This window comes from Dipodomys merriami, unplaced genomic scaffold, assembly GCF_024711535.1.
Source record: "Dipodomys merriami isolate MVZ:Mamm:240054 unplaced genomic scaffold, mDipMer1.0.p SCAF_13, whole genome shotgun sequence".
Classification (NCBI taxonomy): Eukaryota; Metazoa; Chordata; class Mammalia; order Rodentia; family Heteromyidae; genus Dipodomys; species Dipodomys merriami.
Genome location: NW_027202604.1, coordinates 3,420,304 through 3,441,344, shown reverse-complemented (window position 1 = coordinate 3,441,344; position 21,041 = coordinate 3,420,304). Strand labels below are relative to the sequence as shown.

Genomic DNA, 21,041 nt, shown 5'->3' with positions numbered 1-21,041 from the left:
GTCATTTCTGGGATAGAACAGGAAGACCCTCTCACATCTGGCAGAAGTGACATGTCTTCACTCCACACAGGTGTGCTACACACAGAATTAGTAAGCATTCAAGTTTAGATGGGGATGATCCATGAAGTTCTACTTTAACTTATTACTTATTTTTTCTTATTAAAGGTATTTTAAGTATTTGTACAAAGGGGTTTCACTTGAACATGTCAATTTATGAGTACAAGGCATCTTGATCAGTGTCACCCCTTTCATCATTCTCCCTGATATCTCCCAACCCCATCCAGTTTACTTGGTTCCGTTTTCATATACGTACATTGAATATTATGACTGCATTTTCCATGTTCCATTCATCTACTCCTTATTACTTATTTGTAAATAAAATGGAAGAACGCTAATTCTCTTTGTAACCCAAGAGAACCACCTATTTTCTAACATATCTCACAATAACCCCCCATTCTCTCACCCTACAACCTGGAAATATAAAAATATTGGCTTAATGAACAGAAGTAGCAATAATTCCAATCTACTTTTCTTGCTTTGGTTGTTGTTAGCCGAAACCTTACTTAAAGGATTGCTTTATGTATTTATTTCTTGCACTGTAGCTGTTTTAGAGCTAAATGAATGAGAATAAGACAGAAGACTGAATCTTTTTAAAAATTGTTATTTTATTTTATTGTAAAGGTGATGTTCAGAGGGGTTACAGTTACATAAGTAAGGTAATGAATACATTTCTTGTCACACAGTGTTACTCCTACCCTCATTTTCTCCCACTTTCCCTCCTCCGAATCCCCCAGCCCCACAAGTCGTAAAATTCATTTCCAATGTAGTGTTTTGTGAGTATTGCTCTTGCATTGGTTCACTCTTTGTCCTTGGTCTCACCCATTTGTTATTCCTGTTCCCTTCCCCAAATCAGATAAACGTATATACAAGACACAGGGTACTAAAATAAAAAATAATGACAACAGGCTAAACCAATGGGGGGAAAACAAAAGAAAAAGAGAAATAACTTCACATAGTACATTACAAAAACTAAAACAAAAAAAAAAAACTTCCCCAAACCATCTTGTTTTTATATCTTGGAGTTTATTTCAATTAGCACCATTTTATATGTTCATATGTACATAGCTATTGTTTAACATCTCCGACCATTAAAAAAATGCAAATAAAAATGACATTGAGATTCTACCTTGTCCCAGTTAGAATGGCCATTATCAAGAAAACAAATAATAACCGATGCTGGGGGAATGTGACCAAAAGGGAATGCTACTGCATGTTGGTGGAAACATAATCTGATCCAACCACTCTGGAAAGCAGTATGGAGGTTTCTCAGAAGACTACATATAGAGCTTTCCTATAATCCAGCAATCCCACTCCTGGGTATTTACCTAAACGATTACAAACAAGGCCATACTAAAGCTACCAGCACAACCATGTTCACTGCAGTATTAATTTCTATAGCTAAGATATAGAACTAACCTAGATGGCCCTCAGTAGATGAATGGATCAAGAAAATGTGGTCTATATACACAATGGAATTCTATATTTCCATCAGAAAAAATTGTATCACCCCATTCATAAGGAAATGGAGAGACTTGGGAAAAAATCATATTAAGTGAAGTAAGTCAGACCCAAAGATACATAGGTTCCATGTTTTTCCTCATGTGTAATAATTAGTATATGTCTAGGTTAGTCCTAGCAGTGGGTCACAATAGCTCAATAACTATGTACATATGACCATATAAAATAATGCTAATCGAGAAGATTGAATCTTAACATGGAAACAGGGCTCTCCCACTTCTGTATAACAAACCACTTTTACAAATTCTCGGCCTTCTAGAGTCAGTATTTATCAGGACTGTAGGGCTGAGGATTTCAAGGTACTCCAAGCCTGAAGATGGAAGAGGGATGGAGAAACAGGCCTGTTGTTCTCTCAAGTCTTTGGCTTAGAAGGATGCTCTTAAGACTGTCACTTGGGAGTGGACAGGTACTTGTGTGACATTATGATTTAATGATGCACATTCCAGAGATTTTTATTTTAATTTGATTTAATTTGATTTTAAAGTTGATTTTAGGTTTGTTGAGAGAAGTTTATAAAGAGAATCTATTAAAATGTACCTGTGCTTTGGCTAGTAGGACTTTCTGCATTTGTTTTTTATATTCTTTAGTGGTACTGAGCAGTTTCCAGAGCTCTTATACCAGTTACTTATGGTTGGTTGGAAGTCTTCTGACTCTAGGTCCCTCTCTTGGGCAATTCCAGGTGATTCATTTGTAGATATGCAGTTATCATGTAGGAAAAATAAAAGAATCCAAATATATAAGCAGCATTAAGTGTCATGACAGTGAAGCAGTGCTTTTCTCTTCCTGGTGTTTGTGTGAAATGATCTGGCAAAATAGATGCTGCAGAAATAATGCATTTCTGTGTCTCCCTTCTCAAGTGATAAATGTTCTTAGCTCATCACAGGATTTCTTGCCAAACACTGATTTTGCTAACAGATGGAATGGGAGCCTCAGATGTTCTCTTGTGACAGGAAATACAAAGTTTTTCAGGCTTGCCTTCGTTCGTCATGAATGCTAAGAGGTAATTTGCTGAGGCTATATTCTGCTTAGACCCTTGGCTAAAGCCACAGGCTGCCTTGTTCAGGCATTTCTAACTACTTCCCTGAGCCAAGGAAGGCAGAGAGAGAGAGGAGTATCAATAGTATCCACCACCCTGTCAGAAGGCATGAATGAGTACACAGAACTCACTGGAATCACCTGAAGCAGATACAGCAAGAAGGAAGAATGAGGGAGCCCTAGGATTTAGGGTGGCCCCCATGTTCATAATAGCATCCCAAAGAGACTTCATAGCAGCACTGGAAGGTGGACATCCTTATTCCTGGCATTCATACTGAGGATATTAAGGCTCAGCAGGTTAAAAGATTTCCCTGAAGTGTCAGCCAGCCAGTCCACACCGCTGTGTGTGAGCATCAGTCCTCTTGATGTCTCTGTAGAGCCTGCCTTTCATCCTTAAGCCTCTTTGCTCTGAGTTCTAGAAACTTCATCAAGGCTGTCTCTGTCTACTCCATTCATACATGGAGCTTTCTCAAAGCATCTGATCACCAGGCCCTCCTCACCATAAGCCCCCCTTCAGTGGCTCCAGGAGTTCATTATCTCTACACTCACTCCCACCTACCCAAATATGGATGAGGTCCCATCTGTAATCATAGCATTTCACTGCCTCATCTCTCATGAGTTGCCCCTCCTTAGCTGTGTCTATGCCACTAAAGTTTTTCCAGCGCCAGGCATCCTTTCATCTCTGCATATTCCTACCTGAACTTTCTACCTGATATACTCATCCTCAAGTGTGCTTCCAACTTTCCCAGCCTCATCAATCTTCAGGATGGTAGCCACTGCCTTGCTCATCCTGATCAGGGTCCTTCTGCCTGTTGCATTTTGCTCATTTATCTCTTCAGGGCATGCTGACCAGGGAACAGAAGCATCCCTAGATTTGGTCTTACTTGTCATTATGTGCATGGTGTCCAGTAGCCTACTTCGCTTACCAGAGACTCAAAACAATCTGTAGGACAAACAAATGGAATGTTTGAGTCCAACCAGACCCAGTCAGTCTATTCTGGGTGCACAACTTATGTTCTCCTTTTGTGTCATTATAGGACCTCATATTTACCCAACTCCTTTATGGTTGAGGGGTAGCCAGCATATCTGAAACAGAAGTAATAACAAGTGTAGTCTTTAAGCAATAAAGAGCAAGACCCTCTGTTACCTGCATAATTGTGTGGGGAGGCCCGCCCTCCTTGGCCTCAGGAGGAGGAGTGAGCAGCTTGTCTTCAGGACTTTGCTGGTACCTTGGAGAAATGGAACCAGGTTGTAGCCACATGCAACAGTGGAGTGATTTCTCATAGAGGTTCCAGGGACACATTCCAAGGGTGTTTCTTTCTCTCCATTTGTACTGTTGAGAGCTATGTGCCCTTCTTCCTGGCCTACTTTCAAATTTTCCATCTGAGGAGGGCAGAGATGATTGGTGGGATCTCACCTATGTCCAAGCCACATGGCTTTTGTCTTCTTGGAGGTGTCTTATCCACAGCATAGCCCTTGTCCTATGGTGAAATCTCCAGTTCTTGGTATTTGACCTTGTAGTCTAAGCTGCTGTTGGCTACAAAACCCCTGGGACAGATATTTTGATGGCAGGGGACATGGGCTCTTTAAAACAAGTTTTCAAATATTTGGACTGTCAGTCTTCTACACCTCTGCCTTCAAGTAAGGTTTGAGCAATTAGAGGTCAGGCTTCTGCAAGCTTAACACCTTTCTGGAGCTACTTGACTTTCAGTAGCCAACTAAACATCTCCTGGTTACACACTTAGGGAGGAACAGACAAATTGATATGTAAAAAGCTCCCAGAACTGTACTGGCCTGTGGAGTGCTCAGGACAGATTTTACTGACTTCCTTAGGCTCTGCTAAGGCAAACTGCTTAATTGCATACATTCTGATTTGGAATACATTCTCCTAAAGAAACCTCTTTAGTAGGGGCCTGTATTTTATACTAAATAAAACTACAATGTTCATATTTTCTAATTTTTACAATAATATGTATATTATAAAAATTAGAAAGTATAGTTGAACAAAAAAAGAAAGAAAAAAGTCATTTGTAACTACACAGCCAGTTGTATGTAATCAGCACCTGTCCTCCTAGTGCTGTAGGTGTGTATATGTGCACACATGCATGCATATTGCAGATTGAAAGCAATATGTAAGATTACTATCTATAATATATTATAATATAGTTTCATATTTCCTACATTCTTTGGCACAGTTTGAGCTGGTTATGTGGAATTCTGTTATACTACTGTAGATCACTCTGCTCAGTTGCTAGAGGTCAAATTGCTTGTTTTCCTCCTATAGATATCTTTTTAATGGTTTTGATATGCATTATCAGTCTAAGTCACCAAAGGCTTGTGGTTGATAAATGACTGTCATTGGGTTACATTCCTTGTTCTTCAAAATCCTTTGATTCCAATAAAGAGAAACATTTCCTGTTAAGAATAAGGTACCCCATTATTCTGAACTGATTTCAGCAGGCATTAACACAGTTTGGGAAGACAAAGTATTTTCCATACATGGTATAACTTTCCCAGGGTGGTAATAAAGTAATATATACTTGGCCCACTAGCACAAAAGACCTGTTGGCACATGTGCTAAAGTTACAGAAATCAGGCTAGAGGAGTGGTAGAGCTAGTTAGCTGCTGTGTTTGTCTCAGATCTAGATCCTTTATTGGCTTGGCAGAGAGCTTTGGGCTGTGATTAGGTACTGTGACATAGACAGAAATACTACCAGAAGACTAACAACCTTCCATGAGGCCAGTGGCTCTTTTACACAGAGCAGATTCAGGAGATGATCTACACAGAAAAAAACTCATTGAAAGCTTGGGATAAAGTCAATTAATAAATAATTGATATACTCAGAATCCCAGGGCCCAATATAAACACCAAAAGGTTTAGGTGGTCATGGTGAAATCCATCTTATTTTTCTTTCTCTTAAGCTTCTGTCTGATTACTTGAATTTACAGAATCACTTCATTTCACTAGCTCTATAAATATGAGGTTGACATTAATTTTGTTTGCTTTTGAACGCCTGATAGTGAATCAGCCCGGGATATAAGCTGGCCCCTGCTTTGGGGTTTTGGGGGCATATCAGGCAGGAAGCATAGAAATTTGTACGATTTGGGCTACAATTATATTATATGCTTGCTTTTAAACTTAGGGAAAGTTTCCAGTGATTGACACTGAAGTTTTATTCAGACAACAGAGAATACTGGTGTTTGAGGAAGGGGTGGTCATGGTCCCACTTCTCAGGCCAACACGGTCTTTTACTACAGTTTTCTTTTACAGAGCCTGGAATAATGGATCTTCCTTACCATCATCTTCCTTGCATTATATTGGATTATCATTGTTCTGTAAGAAGTTTCATTTAGAGAGGTCCAGTGAATGTGTGCTGGGGGTGGGGTTGTAGCATTGAGAACCTTCCTTTATTTCCTGGGTCACAATGACATCAATGTTAGAAGAGATAAACAAGCATTCTTTGTATTCTAAGATGCATGTGGCCTCCTTGTCTTGGGGGAATGGGATAGCTTTGGTGAAGAAGAGAGTTAGGCTAGGAGTAATGCAAGAGATGGGCCTTTGGGACAAACATGATTTTAATGGATGTTCTCAGGGAATAGGAATGACATGAAACTACAATTCCTGGGACATTGTAGGGGCAGTTTGTAACATCTAATAAATCACCTAGTAGGTATTTGTCGGGTCCAGACCCAGGTAGACCAGAAATAACACTTCTTTTATTGCCTTAGGATCAACTTAAATCTGAGAAACTCCTAACTCATAGGCCCTAGTGTCCAATTTGAGAGTCCTAATTTGCACTCCTGCTCTACCAGTATCTGGTGGAGGGTGCTGGGACGTCCATGCCTGTGATTCTACCTGCTTGTAGGAACGAGAACAGGATCTTTCTGCTCCAAGAACCCAAGGCTAGATTCCCCCAACCTCATATCCAGGTTTTAGAGATTTCCTTTTAGTCTTAGGGATCAGAGGGATTCTCTTATTACATTCCTTCCTTCCCCTGGAACCCATTCCTTGTATCCATTCTCCAGACCTGCCTTGTAGAATACCTTCATCTTCCTTGAATTATATTGGGTTATAATTGTCTAAAATGACTAGGATGTTTGACTGGGATGCACGCATGCTCTCTTCCTAGCCTTGGGTAATTTGTAGTTTTTAATGTTGAAGATAATGAGTAGGAGAAATTGGTAGGGGGACTGGGAAGGTGGCTCAGTTGTAGAGAGCTTGCCTTGCATGCATGAGGCCCTGCGTTCGATTCCTCAGCACCACATAAGCAAAAAGAGAAAAGCCGGAAGTGGCGCTGTGGCTCAAGTGGTAGAGCACTAGCTTTGAACTGAAAGCTGAGGGACAGCACCCAGGCCCAGAGTTCAGGCCCCATGACCGGACCCCCCCCCCAAAAAAAAAGAAATGGGGAGAAATATAAATTAGTGTCTCAAAATTGTTCTTGCATTTTCCATTTAAAAACAATTTTCTTGATAACAGAGAGCCAACTTGTAATGTGAACTCCTGTTTTTCCAAAGTAGGAACTGGGAGTAAATGACTCTAATTCAGACTTTTCCCCCAAAAGTAGAGTAAGTATGTAGCCCCAGTAATTTTAGCTTTCTAGCACTTCAATAACTATATGAACTAATGGATTCATGGAGACATTAAAATTATTTTGGACTCCACTTGGAAGATTTCTATTAATATTTCTTTCCAGTGAGAGAAAAATTATATCTTTAGTTAAATCAACTTTTGTCTTAGGTTAGGATTCCTTTATTTATTTATTTTTTTTTTTGCTCGATTGTAGGGCTTGATCTCTGGGCCTGAGTGCTGTCCCTCAGCTCTTCAGCTCAAGGCTAGTGCTCTACCACTTGAACTACAGCGCCATGTCTGGTTTTCTGGTGGTTTATTGGAGATAAGAGTTTCACGGACTTTCCTGCCCAGGCTGGCTTTGAACCATAATCCTAAGATCTCAGCCTCCTGAGTAGCTAGGATTACAGGCTTGAGCCCCTGGCACTCAGCTTCCTTTACAGTTTTAAAAAACATGAAAAGATCACTAAGAGCTTCTGTTTATATGGGTTACCTCTATTGCTATTTGTCATGTTAGAAATGAAAAGTAAAAATGAAAAATTAAGAAGTAATTTAAAAATTTTAAATTTTAAAAGGTAATTAATTCAAAAGGTTAAATCTATTAGGTAAATAACATATTGTAGGAAAACAAGTATATTTTCTGAAATAAAAATTAGAGGGCTGCATTTTCCCTTTCACATTTGGTTTTAAAGGTAACAGGTAGATTTTTGTATCTTCTGAATTGAATCTGTTGTTATTTGTCAAAATCCATGAAGAAAAGAGGCATTATATAGATAAGCTGTTGTAAAAAAAATACTCAATGGCCTCCTGAGGGGATGGCAGGACTCTTAGGAATTTTGAGGTCACTTTGAACTGCTGGTTTAAGTAGCTCAGTTACCAGAGTATATGTTGTTTTTGTGAATGTGAGGGGTTGGTGAATCAACATGAGAACACATTCAATGGACTAAAGGTTACTCTCTATCTGGGTGCTGGATTCACTTTTCACATTTCTCCTCAGTTGGCATACTACTTGCAAAATATATTATAACAGCCCCAACTCAAATAGAACAGTTATTTAATTTTTACTTAGCCCTTATAGGAAAGAACAGGTGTGGTATTTTAGTGTCATATGTCTTTAATGGTCCCCCCACCTTTTACAGAAATATAAAGAATATGAAAAAGATGTTGCCATAGAAGAAATTGATGGACTGCAACTAGTGAAAAAACTGGCAAAGAACATGGAAGAGATGTTTCACAAGAAGTCTGAGGCGGTGAGGGTAAGTACTCCTAGTTCTGCTTTGTGTTGCCTGAAAGCCCAAAAGGAGCTTCAGGGAGTGACACTGATGAGCCCAATTCTCAGATATGAAAGTTGACCACAACTTCAACTGTTTGTTCAGTTTGGTGAACCAGAAGTAGTGAGGCCCCAAAGCCTGTTTTATTCATAGAGTTCTAGTGCCAGTTTTCCCCTTAGGATTTTATGCCTTCAGCAGAGGGGCACTAATTAAACATTCATAGATGTCCCCCAACTGTGTGATATGCTTGCTCATTCCCCAATGTTATTCAAGGGGACTTGAGTTTCAACTAAGTAGCTATTAAAAATGGTAAATAATGATGGTGAAAATGTGGACTTGAAAACCTTAATGGGATAAATGAAGAAATTGGAAGTGATTCTTAACTTTATTGGAACATGCCATAATTATAATGTTTGAATTGATCAGTAATAGCTTTCTGAAATGTCAGTATTTGCTGGAAAATGGGACTGTAGTATACATGTATATTATTTTGGATTTTCAAGATGGTTCCCAATTTCATTCCTTATTGTCAGCCGAACAGGGCATCTTACATTTTAATTTAGGATGTACGAGTGTTGCAATATCTAGCATTAATTTTGTATTGGTACAGAAGTATGGCTAAAAATGTAAGCTGAAGAGTCATTTAATTCTCATGTATAGTTTGCTTGACTTTCAGTTTTAATAATTTTTTTTAAATTTAATTTTATTTTATCTGTGAACATACTGTACAGAGGAGTTACAATTACATGGGCAGGATAATGCATACATTTCTTACCAAGCATTGCAGCCTCCTCCTTTGTTTACCCTTCACATCCCTTCCCAGCCTCCCCTCTCCCCCCCAATCCCAATCCTTCTCCTTCCCCCCCTTCCCCCCCCCCCCCGCACCGACGTTGTAAAGCTATTTTGGACATGACAACTTGTACTTCTCATTGTTGCAACAGGTCTACCTGTATCCTTAAACAACAGTTTTAATAATTTTCTACAGAATAATTTTATTATAAAGGATAACTTGCTAGTTTGGCTTTTCTAGATTTACACGTGTTATTTATACCTTAAACCACATAATCCTACATTTTTGCTTGCTTCTAAAACAGCTTTGTGCTTTTCCCATTTAGGGGAGGTAAGATGATATCTCTTTTGTCTTTTAGAAGAGAGATTTTATTTGTTGATGTGATATTATTTTTAAAAATTTTTTATTGAGAAAAGAATATTTGGTGAAGTCTTTAGGTTCTCCTAAGGATTTTCTCCCCTGCAAACAGAGATAAATATGGTTCTTTCTTCCATTTATGTATATCTACACTACTTATATCCTCTGATGAAGTAATGCTTTCGCTAAGTTTTCTTACACTAATTTTTTCTCTCTCGTTTTAATTGTCAAGGTCATGTACAGAGGGGTTACCTAAGTAAAATAATAAGTACATTTCTTGTCAAACTTATTACCCTTCTCTCATTTTCTCCTACTTTCCTTCCCTCCAATCCCCTCCCCCAAGTTGTACAGATCATTTCCAACATATTGTCATTCTTCCGCTAAATTTAATAAAGATGATGATATTGGAAAAAAATTATTGAGATTAAGTGATTACATAAATTTCACAAAGTGCACAGTATTATGGGATAGTGATACTTAGTTAAAGTCACAAACACATTTTAACCTTCACAAAGCAAATTGTCATCATTGTCTATAAAGTTTGTGAATTCTATAAACTTTGACCAAACAACTATTTCTTCCAAATCGGGTGATATGGACAATTCTTTTCTTTTGCTTGGTGTCAGCTGTTTCCTCTTTCCCTCTCATTTCTCCCTCCCATCACTGGAGGTTATATCTTATGATGGAAGAGCAAGAGTTTGACCTGGGTTTCATTGCTTACCTTGGTCACTCATTGTGCTTTGAGTCTCAGCAAAACACTGTTTTATGATCCTTAATTTCTTTATCTGTAAAATGGGAAAAACTCACCCATCGAAGATCTGAATCATGATTTTGAGCCACACAGCATAGGCCCTGTAAGTAAACATCACTTAGGGAATAAGAGTTGTGGCTGGGCCTGTGCTTATTGTTTAAATAAGACATTGCCTTTCGGTGGGAGCTTGGAAGTGGCTTGGAAGAATGAAAGCTCTTTTTTATTTTTTAATAAGTTTTTTATTGTGAAAATACCATTCAGAGGGGTTACAGTTACATGAGCAAGGTAATGAGTACATTTCTTATCAAGCATTGTTGCCTCCTCCTTTGTTTAAAAGCTCTTATCTATCATGAAAGTAGTGTACTGACAACCAGTTCTGGAAGTGGCTTCTGGCGTGTCCTCATGTCTAGGCAGCATGGTGGCCATTTATTCACCTCTCAGAAGCAGAATCTGGGAATGTAGATAATAACCACCAATAACATTTTTTTGTTCATAAAATGGACACCTTAGTGAAACTTTTATAACATTGGTTGCTTGATTTATTGTTTATACATAAGAGAATCACTGCAGAAATATTTGTTGTTGAATTTTCAAACAATGTAAATGTCCAGAGACATGGAAGCAGAGCATCAGTTATGACAGACTCACATACCGGAACATTTTGCAACCATTGAGAAAATCACAAGACACAGCGACACATAGACCATCATATTTAATTCTAACATCAACTGTAGGACTAGTTATCATTTTCCTAGAGCTCAGCCAGCACACTGGACAGGATGAAGCCATTTGCCAAGTTATATGAGAAAGGAACAGCAGAGTTAACTTTGTCATTCTGATAGCAAGAATGCATTGCTTCTGTGTGTATCTGTGCAGTGTTCGACACAGAGCCTGGTAACCAGACAAAGCTGAATGAACATTGGCCATTACTTCTGGCTAAGGGTTTTCCATCTTGTGAGCATGTAATAGTGAAGGAGTCTTGCAGCTGCAGGAAGCACCTGGATAATGACAAGAAGGAACATGAACTGGGTTCATTCTCTTTGTATTGCCTAATTTTGAAACCTTTTTGCTTTAAATTAGTGAGCTTTCCACACACAGCCCCCTTAGACTATTTGATATGGTTGGTGTGGTTCCTTTGAGAGGAAAAAGAAATTGCTCTGTTTGAATTGAAATGTTCCCAGAATAAAAGCAGCTCAGATTCTTTGTAATGTGTATTTTATGTATTTTTAAATAGGTATATTGGCCCTTTGTAAGCATGCCTGATGCCATTACATCTTGTTGAGCACATCAGTCTTATATGTGATGCTTGTCTTATCCCTTATTCTTTTCTTAGGGTTTGTTGGGATTTTGTCAGGAGACAGTTGAGAGGAGCCTGGTCCTTCATGAGCCATGCAACTCTATGGCCAGCAGTCAGAAACCATGTAGTTAAATGTTGGTAAATGTTGAAGCTGGAGGAGTAGTGACTGTGACCCTTTTTAAACACACACACACATTTTTAATTGTAAAAATACTGTACAGAGGGGTTACAGTTACATGAGCAAGGTAATGAGTACATTTCCTATCAAACATTGTTAACTCCTCCTTTGTTTTCCCCCTACCCTCCCTTCCTTCCACTTCCACAACTACACCTTCCCCCTTTCCCTCTTCCCCCCTCCCACCTAAATTGTATAGTTCATTTTCCAACATAGTGTCTTGTACATCTCATTTAGTTAGAATGGGTCATCCTGCATCCCTATTTAAGCATTTTGTTTTTTCCCTTCCCCTCCCCAAGCTAGAGAAGTGTATATACAAGATGCAGGGCACCTACATCAAATACAGTGAAAACAGGGTATATACTGTGGGGGAGGAACATATGACCCTTTTTTAATATTACAATGGCACCTACTTCTGCAGCAGGGAAGGTTATTGTATTCCTCTGAGATCTGAAAGAAGAAAAATCTAAATCCAAATTTGCCCATGTTTTATACTCTAGCACTAGAATGCACCATTGTGAAACAAGGTAAGTACTTTCCCATGATACCCACTGAGTGGCCAGTGGACCCTGGAGCAGAGCAGAATTTTAAGTTTGTCACAGTGGGTGCACCAGTCCTAGGAATCTTCCATTTCTAAGCCCTGCAGCAATTCTGGTCAGATCAGAGGTCTTGGGACCCTCCCTCATCTTTCCTGATGCCAGGTGTTTATCAGTCCTTTTTGGCTTATCACTATGAATCATAAACATATACAAGGAAAAACCTGGTTTAAAAACAACATGAAATATTAACAGCCCCCACTGATGTGGACAGTAGGTGGTGGCAGTTTACAAAAGGTTGTAAGGGTCGCAGGTTTGGTCTATTCAGGTAGATTGAGGTAGTATTGGGGAAATGATGGACATCCCCAACGCAGCTCTTTAACAAAGCCTGCTGTTAAACAATGTTGATATTTTCCTCTTGTCTTTTCTAGCTTTATTTCATCATTTTCCTCCATCATTTTCCCCAGTGATTAGTTGAATCAGAGTGATTTTCTCATGTTCATCCCCTGTTTGAATTACTCTCTACCATGTAATTATCCTATCACAGAAAGTCCTATTTTTTCCCTCGTCAGATGTCTGAGGTAAATGTGAAACCTTGAAGTGCCCTGGCCATTACCTAACCTCTGTCATTGGGTTGGTAATGGACTACATATAACTTTTTCAGACTAACAAATTATAAATAACCTTAGTTTCCATAATTTCCATTAACATAATGGTCCCATCATTATTGCGGCATTTCTTTACATTTTCTAGCACTCTTCAATGCTATGAGTGGTTTAAATAATTTTTGCAAATCTACTCGGAGGCCAGCTCTAGGTTATTTGAAACACTAATGCTGCCATTGGCTTTTGTGTATTGTATTTGTGCTTCAGGCACCATCTCCAAACTTTTTTATGCAAACATATTCATGTTACCAAGCTCTCAATTGGAGTTGCTGAGCCATTTATCAAGCTTCTCACTCCTTTGAAAAGACAAGAAGTGGGATCAATTTGATTTCACTTTATTAGTGTTTCATGGGAGTTCTCTTACCTACTAGATGTGGAAGAAAGGAAATGCTCTAGTCTTCTGCCAACATGAGCCTCCCATTGGACCATTCCTAAGTGACACCTGGAATGCTTGTCTGTGACAGAAGTCAGAACTCATCTGGGATATTGACAAAAGGCAATTTGACACAACTCCCCTTTTCCTGAGTTGCTGATGTTGAGAAATGTGCCTGGATGTAAACAGAAGAAGAAGCCAAGGGATACATGTTTCATGACTTAGTTATATAGATAGGAAGCCTTCCACCTTTCCTTTGTCTTTATGATTCAACCGTACACTAGGAGTAGCCCTAGCTGTCAGTTATCTAGAAGCATCAGCTAGAGCTCCAGAAAACTCTCAGCAGGTAGAGCCAAGAGTGTGAGGTTGGAAGAGCAGCTTTAAGACCAAAGCATCTCTGATTATAGGAAATATGTTTGTAGGACAGATTCCAACTCTGCCAGGGGAAGTCGTGGTTCATTTATGTCTAGTATGATCCATGCAACTAAAATTTATAATTTTATAGGAGTATTCTCCAGGATATTTAAAAGAAGGTGAATTATTCTCATGGTTTTTGCCTTGAATTACATGGAACTGCTATTGGGCCACTGACAGATTTGTGACCATTTCCCCACCCTCCCCATAATTCTTGCAGTTTCAGCATCAGATGTTGATGCAAATGACTTTACATGGTAGGCCATACAGAGTTCAGACATCTAAAAACTTTAACATGCCTCAGGGAGAGAGAAGGATGGTGGATACTAGAAAATAGTATCTGTTTTGGTAGCATATCAAACAAAACCTTGAGTATCTTACTGTTGAAATTTGTCCCCTCCCTTGAAACCCAAACTAAATAGAGAATGAACACCAGTCTAAGAGAATGAACACCAGTTGTCAGTGAGAACTGGAAAGATAAATACAAAACAAAGTGTAGCTAAACTTAATATATGAAGAGTTTGTGTTTTCAAACCTTGGATAAACAATTTACGAAATTCCCTCAAATATTCTAAAGCTCATACCTGTAAATAAACATAATCCTGTCTCACTTATTTTCAGATTTACATTGATAAAATGATAAATCAGGTACTTCAAAAAAGTGCTTTGCTTAAGAATATATTCTCTTCTTTCTTGGAAAGAGCTAAGGGAATCTAGATTTTGCATTAATTTTTTTCCCTTTCCTTTACTACCTGCTGTTCATTGTGGAACTGATTCCCATTATAGCTGTACTGTGGAAAGTAATTGCTGTTGTACAGTAATTCAATTTCAGTGGATTCACGCGTCACTTCACCGATAGGGGCTTATCTGGAGAAACCTGGGACTTGAAAGCTTTTTATCGAGAAATTCCACATGCAGCAAGTCGTTTTTCCCTAGGTAACGAATATCAGTATTTGCATTTAATAAACATTTACCTTCTAGGAAATGGATTTTTCCCTTACAAAAGAGATTTATGCCATTCTTCCAAAAGCCAGGGGCTACTATTAAAGCTGTTTTTATTTTTGGACTGGTGTATGTCCACATATGAAGACTATAAAAACACATCTATGTTCCTATGTAACTATGTACACTGAAGCACAGAAAACAAGAGTAAAGTAGACTTTATCAGAAATAGAAGCTAGATGAAGGATTAATAACTATGGGGCTAGATGAATACTTCAGGTTTCAGAATGCACTGATGTCCGTATATGTGAGAAATTTTGACAAAGCATACTTGTTAAAAGCTAGCCAGTTAATTTGAAATGGTATAATAATTTTTTGTATAGCTGTCGAAGTTAAGAAATGTTCTTGAAAATGACTGGTCCTTTCTTTTAAATATTAATTTCAGAAAGCTATAGCAATTGTCAGGAGCTGAATGGAGCCAAGCACTGCTGGAATCAGTCCTCAAGCAAGGGATGTAACTGAGACTGTCTAAAAAGAGTTTTGATTTGTACATGCTCTGTTGTTATTCTTTTGTTCTGAAGTTGAACCCAGGATTTTCCTTGTGCATGCTAAGCACATACTGTACCACTGAGCTATATCCTTTTCATATCTAGTCTCATCTCAAAATTTCATGTTTCTTGAGAGAATAGTAAGAAAAAAAAGTATAATTTGAGTCACAGATGAAGAGAAAGGATGTTGGTGCTGGGGCTTGAGTTCAGGGCCTTTCAGGACAGTTCATGGTCTGCTCCAAGTGAATGAATCATCTGCATGTTGCTCATGTCAAGCTGTGGCCTGCTTAGACTAGCTCTCAGCTCACATAGTCCCTCCAGTGGGGGCTTTCTCTCAAAGTAACTGAATGGAAGAGTTGGAATGGACAGAAATCAGGCTGATTGCTCAGTAGTTAATGATTTCTGTAGAGGAAGCCAAATAGACATCTCTTTCTTTCTTCCACTTCTTTCTCCCCCTTTTGCTTCACCTTTCCTTTTCTCTCTTTTCTCCTCTCTTCCCCTTCCCCTTCTTCTTCTCCCTCTTATTTTTCCTCTCTCTCTCTGTCTTTTCTTTCTCTTTTTAAATCTTTCTCATCTTCCTAATTTATTACTTTCCTAGGAAAATTAGGTTATTTAAGAGATTTGTGTGTGTGTTTGTGTGTGCACATGTGTGTGCATGTATATGTGTGCTGGTCTGGGTCTTGAACTCAGTTCCTGGGTGCTGTCCCTGAGATATCTTGCTCAAGACTGGAACTCTACCATTTGAGCCACAGCTCCACTTCCAACTTTTTGGTGGTTTATTGTAGGTAAGAATCTCTAGGATTTGTCCATGTGTATTGGCTTTGAACTGTGATCCCCAGATCTTAGCCTCCTGAATAGCCAGGATTATAAGTGTGAGCTTGGTTTCTGGCTTAAAACTTTTTCTTAAATTGTATTTCTACAAGTGGTGAAATTCTGGCAAGTTGAATCAAAAAGCAAGACTTGGCCCACTGATCACTATAAGAAGCACATCTTATAGACAAAAACAAACACTAGGCTAGGATGAAAGGGTAGAAAAGATCTCCCAGTGAAAACATTGGGGAAGAACATACAAAAAGAAACAAAAAAAATCACATAGTACATTATATATACATTAAAAACAACAGCAAGGAAGATAAAACCTCTTGTGTTCCTGTCTTGGGGTTCATTTCACTTAGCAACATCTTATATGGTCATATTTACATAGCTTTTGACCTTTTCTGCTTGTCCTAGACATACAATAGTTATTTTAGACAAAGGAAACGATGGGACCTATGTTTCTTTGGGCCTGGCTTACTTCACCTAATATCATTTTTTTCAAGTCTTTCCATTTCCTAACAAATGGGGTGGTGTCATTCTTTCTGATGGAGTCATGGGATTCCATGGTGTCCTGCATCTTATATGTACATTTTTCTAATTTGGGGGAGAAAGAAATAATAAAATTCTGGAATAAGGATATAGGATGACCCATTGTAACAACAAGATGTACAAGATATTATGTTGAAAGTGAACTTTACAACTTGGTGGGGAGGGGTGAGGAGGAATTGGGGAGATGGGGAGGAAAGGGATAGTAGGGGTAAAACAAAGGAAGGAGTAACAATGCTTAATAGGAAATGGACTAATTACCTTGCTCATGTAACTGTAACACCTCTGTATAGTATCTTTACAATAAAAAATATATTAAAAAAGAAAAGATCTTCCAATCAAATAAATAGACCCTAAAAACACTCAGGAGTAGCTATGCTCATATTTGATGTAATACACTTCAAATCAAAATTAGGCCAAAAGGACAAAATGACTTATTACTAATAAAAGGAATGATCCCTCCAGTGGGTGTAACAATTGTTAGTATATGTGCACACATTTTAGTGCACCTTACTTTATGAAACAAAACACACAAAGACCCCATCACAATGATAGTAGAACGCTTTTGCCCCTACTTTCACCGTTAGGTTAGTGATATTCTTGGAGAAAGGAAGGAAGGAAGAAGTTGACTCTTCTTCTCTCAGAAGGAACACCTGTGTATGTCCCTGGTGTCTCTCCTTATGCCTGGCTGAGGCATCTTTTGGTCATAGCCATGAGCTGGACACTGGGAATGGGACTCAGGCATGTGGACATTGCAGGTGTTTCTCCTCAGATGATATGGAGACTCACATCCTTGAGAAGTGAAACAATTCAATATGCTGAGTATGTTCAAGAAGATTGATATAAACTTGGGAGTGGCTCACCTCTTATGATGTCAGAAGGATAAATTTTCAGAGATCCTGATCGTATTTGTTGAACATTCTAACTGTCCAGGCTCTGTGCTAACCCAGGTATAGAATAGTAGGGCAGAACATTATCTGAAGCTTCTGTCCCAGGTCCTTGCCTATTCCTGCCATGATCTACTGTGCCATCTTGCTTCATTCCTTTATATGCTCTACCTCCATGCCTGTTGCTTCATGTAGTACTAGAATGCAAATTTTATGGGAATAGGAACTTCAATGATGTAAATGTTTTGTGTCTCCCGAACTCAGGCAGGTGCTGAGGGAGTGTCTTGCCATATGGGTCATGATGATGTCATGGGGTGAGCACGCCATCCTGGGGTAGACATCACCTTATTGCTGGCATTCTTGCATGTTGTTGCCCACTCTGGCCCTCCTCCTCACCAAATGATCTACTTCTTCTGTGGGTTATGTGGAATTTGGATTTGATTTCTGTGGTGTAATGAAAAGGAAAAATAATTACCATTTGCTTTTAAAATGAAATGTCATTTAGAATCACATTTACTACTTTTCCTTGCCTGTTTTTGTTCTCCATTTACAAAATCTAGTTTCCAACCATTTCCTGTGGCTTTGATCAAGACCAAGTGGACCAAGAAGCCTGAAAGACAAGCTCATAGCCATACTGCTCAGTGTGCAATTACAGCTTAGGCTACCACCATTAGCCCACTTAGTAATTAAGCTCATGTGAAGATAACAGACTGACCCCGTGGTGTTCTCTGGCTGTCTGGCTTGCTGTAACCAGAAGAGCCAGGCACTGATCTGCAGGTGGAGTGCTTGCATGGTGCCTCATCTGTGTCTGTGGGGGTGGAGAGAGGTGAATGGAGGCATTGAATGGTGCTTGTTTTAGTTCTGGTTTTGCAAAGTATTCTGTGCCTGTTTCAACACACTATGCTTGATAGAAAATAATGTCACTTGATTTATATTTAGGCAAGGTGAATGAAGTCTTGAAAGATTTGTGGGTGGGAGGAAATCATAGTAAATTCCTGACATGTCACTATCAATAGATCCAAATGATAGAATAAAACCATAATAATAACAATCATAAAATAACACTGGCTATAATTGTATAAATTACTAGCAACAAATTAACAGTTCACAGAAATGTTTTGAATGTCTATTTAGTATTTGTAACAGAGGATGTGGTGATGGCTCAGTTAGTAGCTTTGTGGTCTTTACTCAGTTTTCCATATGGAGGTGAGGAGCAGCTGGGCCTGCAAACAGTGAAATTATTTACGTTTTCCAAATTAGGTTATGAGGGGAAAATAAAAGGTAGTTAGGAATTCATTGGCGTTTCATTTACACTGCATTCAGTAGAGAGATGACAGCTCTTGCGAGTAATCAGAGTCTTTGTTAAAAATCAGCTGGGCTGTCATTACTGCACCTCCCTGGCTTGCTGGCTGTTGAATAGACAACACGCAGTGCTTTGTACTATCAGGGAAATGTTAAGTCTTTCTTCTTGGGAGCTCTAACACTGATTTTTTTTTCTGTGTCAGCTAGGGAGGAAAATCAGGTCCTGGGGGGGGGGGGGTTGGGGGGGCGGCTACATTCAGAGAGCCCCCTCAGTGTACTCATTGACTCCAGAGCATTTCACCAGGCTATTGGATAGGCTCCTGTGAGGAGCCTCTGGGAGCCAGCAGGGGATATCAGAAAGCAGACGCCTCACGTAAGTCCCAGTGGAAGTTGCTGGTGGCTATCCTCATGCCAGCTAATGTGGACGAATCTTCTTACTTCAGGTATTTCTATTACAAACTTCCATTTGAGCAAGCTACTGATTCTTGGCAGATTCACCAAGAAGGGAGTGGATGAGGATCAGCTGCAGAAAACCAGAGGCAGCAGCCCAAGGCAGGAACATACCAGGGTTAGAGAGCTTAACATGCAGGCAGCCCTTCAGCCAGCTGGCTGGTTACCTTTGTTAGGATGCTGTGGAACCAGGTGGACCGCCTGCCTCTGAGTAGTCTTCCACAGAAGATCAGCAGGTTTCTTCCCTTCATGCCTCAGCATATCTTTATAATCACTGTAGCCATGGTCTGAGGACACTACATAAGATTTGTGGTCCACAGGAGGTATCAAAATTGGTCTCTGGATCCAGATGTGGTAGAGATGAGTTAATTCTAGAGAAGGATTTTCAGTAGCTATTTCCCTAATGCTCCTGTGTGTGTATATATGGGGAGGGAGGTTCAGGGGTCACATGATGGTGAGAGAGGAGTTCATTTCCACAGTCTCACAGCATGGCTCTACAGTGTAGACAGGGAGAAATATACACTAGAACTGTATGTGGCACTGGGTCATTCCTGTTTATGGTCATATTTTACTTCCCTGACTGGGAGAGAATAAGGGAGGGGAGACACTGTTCCAAAAGAAATGTACTCAATACCTGACTTACGTAACCTTTCTGTAAATTACCTTTACAATAAAAAGAAAGAAAGAAAGAGAAAGAACTGAGCCAGGTACAAATGGCTCACTCCTGTTAATCCTAGCTACTCAGGAGGCTGAGATCTGAAGGATTATGTTTTGAGGACAACCCAGGCAAAAAAAATTCGCTAGACTCCATCTCCAAATAAACCAGCAAAATTCAGGGCTGGAGGCATGGCTCAAGTGGGAGAGGGCCAGCCTAGCCATCATGAGACCCTGAGTTCAAATGCTAGTACCACTAAAGCTAAAAGATGTGATACACAAATATCCTGATTTGAACCTTGAGAAATAGAGTGGTCTAGTCATCAGGGGCCCCCTTTCCTACATAGAAATAGTCAATATGAACTGCTTGGTTGGTGTCCATGGACCTCTGCATAGATCAATGTGGCTACTCTGTCCCCAAAAGGCACTGGGTTTGTCATCATTGCCTTAGATCAGGGCTAAACCTCATTTGGAGAATATACAAGAGTCTTCCGAGTACATGAAGTCTGAAAGTTGTATGCAGGGCACTTAGAGCTCTATAAGTCCCTCTACAAAAATAAGCAGAAGGCATTGGCCTTGCCATCACTCTGGTCTTAGACATCATCCTCGTCATTTTCCCACCCAGTGATCCTCATTTGTAAAGTCATTGTGTGTTGTTTGAATGAGATAACTTTGTGAAGTTAGTTTTAAAAATCTTTTTATTTTCTTTTAAAAAAATTTTAATAAGTTTTTTATTGCGAAAATACCGTACAGAGGGGTTACAATTACATGAGCAAGGTAATGAGTACATTTCTTATCAAGCATTGTTGCCTCCTCCTTTGTTTTTCCCCTACCATCCCTGCCCTCCCATCTCCATGACTACACTCCTCCCTCCTCCCCCTGCCCCGCTCCCAGCCAAAGTTGTAAAGTTCGTTTTTCTACATAGCATCTTGTACATCTCATTGTTGCAGTGGGTCTACCTGTATCCCTATTTAAAAAAATTGTTTTTTCCCTTCTCCTCCCCAAATTATACCAACATAAAAATCTTTGGATGGGACAAGATAAAATAATTCACAATACTTAGGGTAGGAAAGCATTATAAAGGGAC

At 39.3% G+C, this 21,041-nt stretch overlaps 1 protein-coding gene across 2 annotated transcripts in view; it reads left to right on the top strand.

Moving 5' to 3' along the window:
- Cacna2d3 (calcium voltage-gated channel auxiliary subunit alpha2delta 3) overlaps nucleotides 1-21,041 on the top strand; it is a 940,778-nt gene that overhangs the window by 214,488 nt on the left and 705,249 nt on the right. For both annotated transcript variants that reach the window (XM_070018501.1, XM_070018499.1), the window contains exon 3: nucleotides 8,320-8,436. In XM_070018501.1, the coding sequence (XP_069874602.1) occupies nucleotides 8,320-8,436 (117 nt within the window). The remainder of the gene's footprint in view (nucleotides 1-8,319; nucleotides 8,437-21,041) is intronic.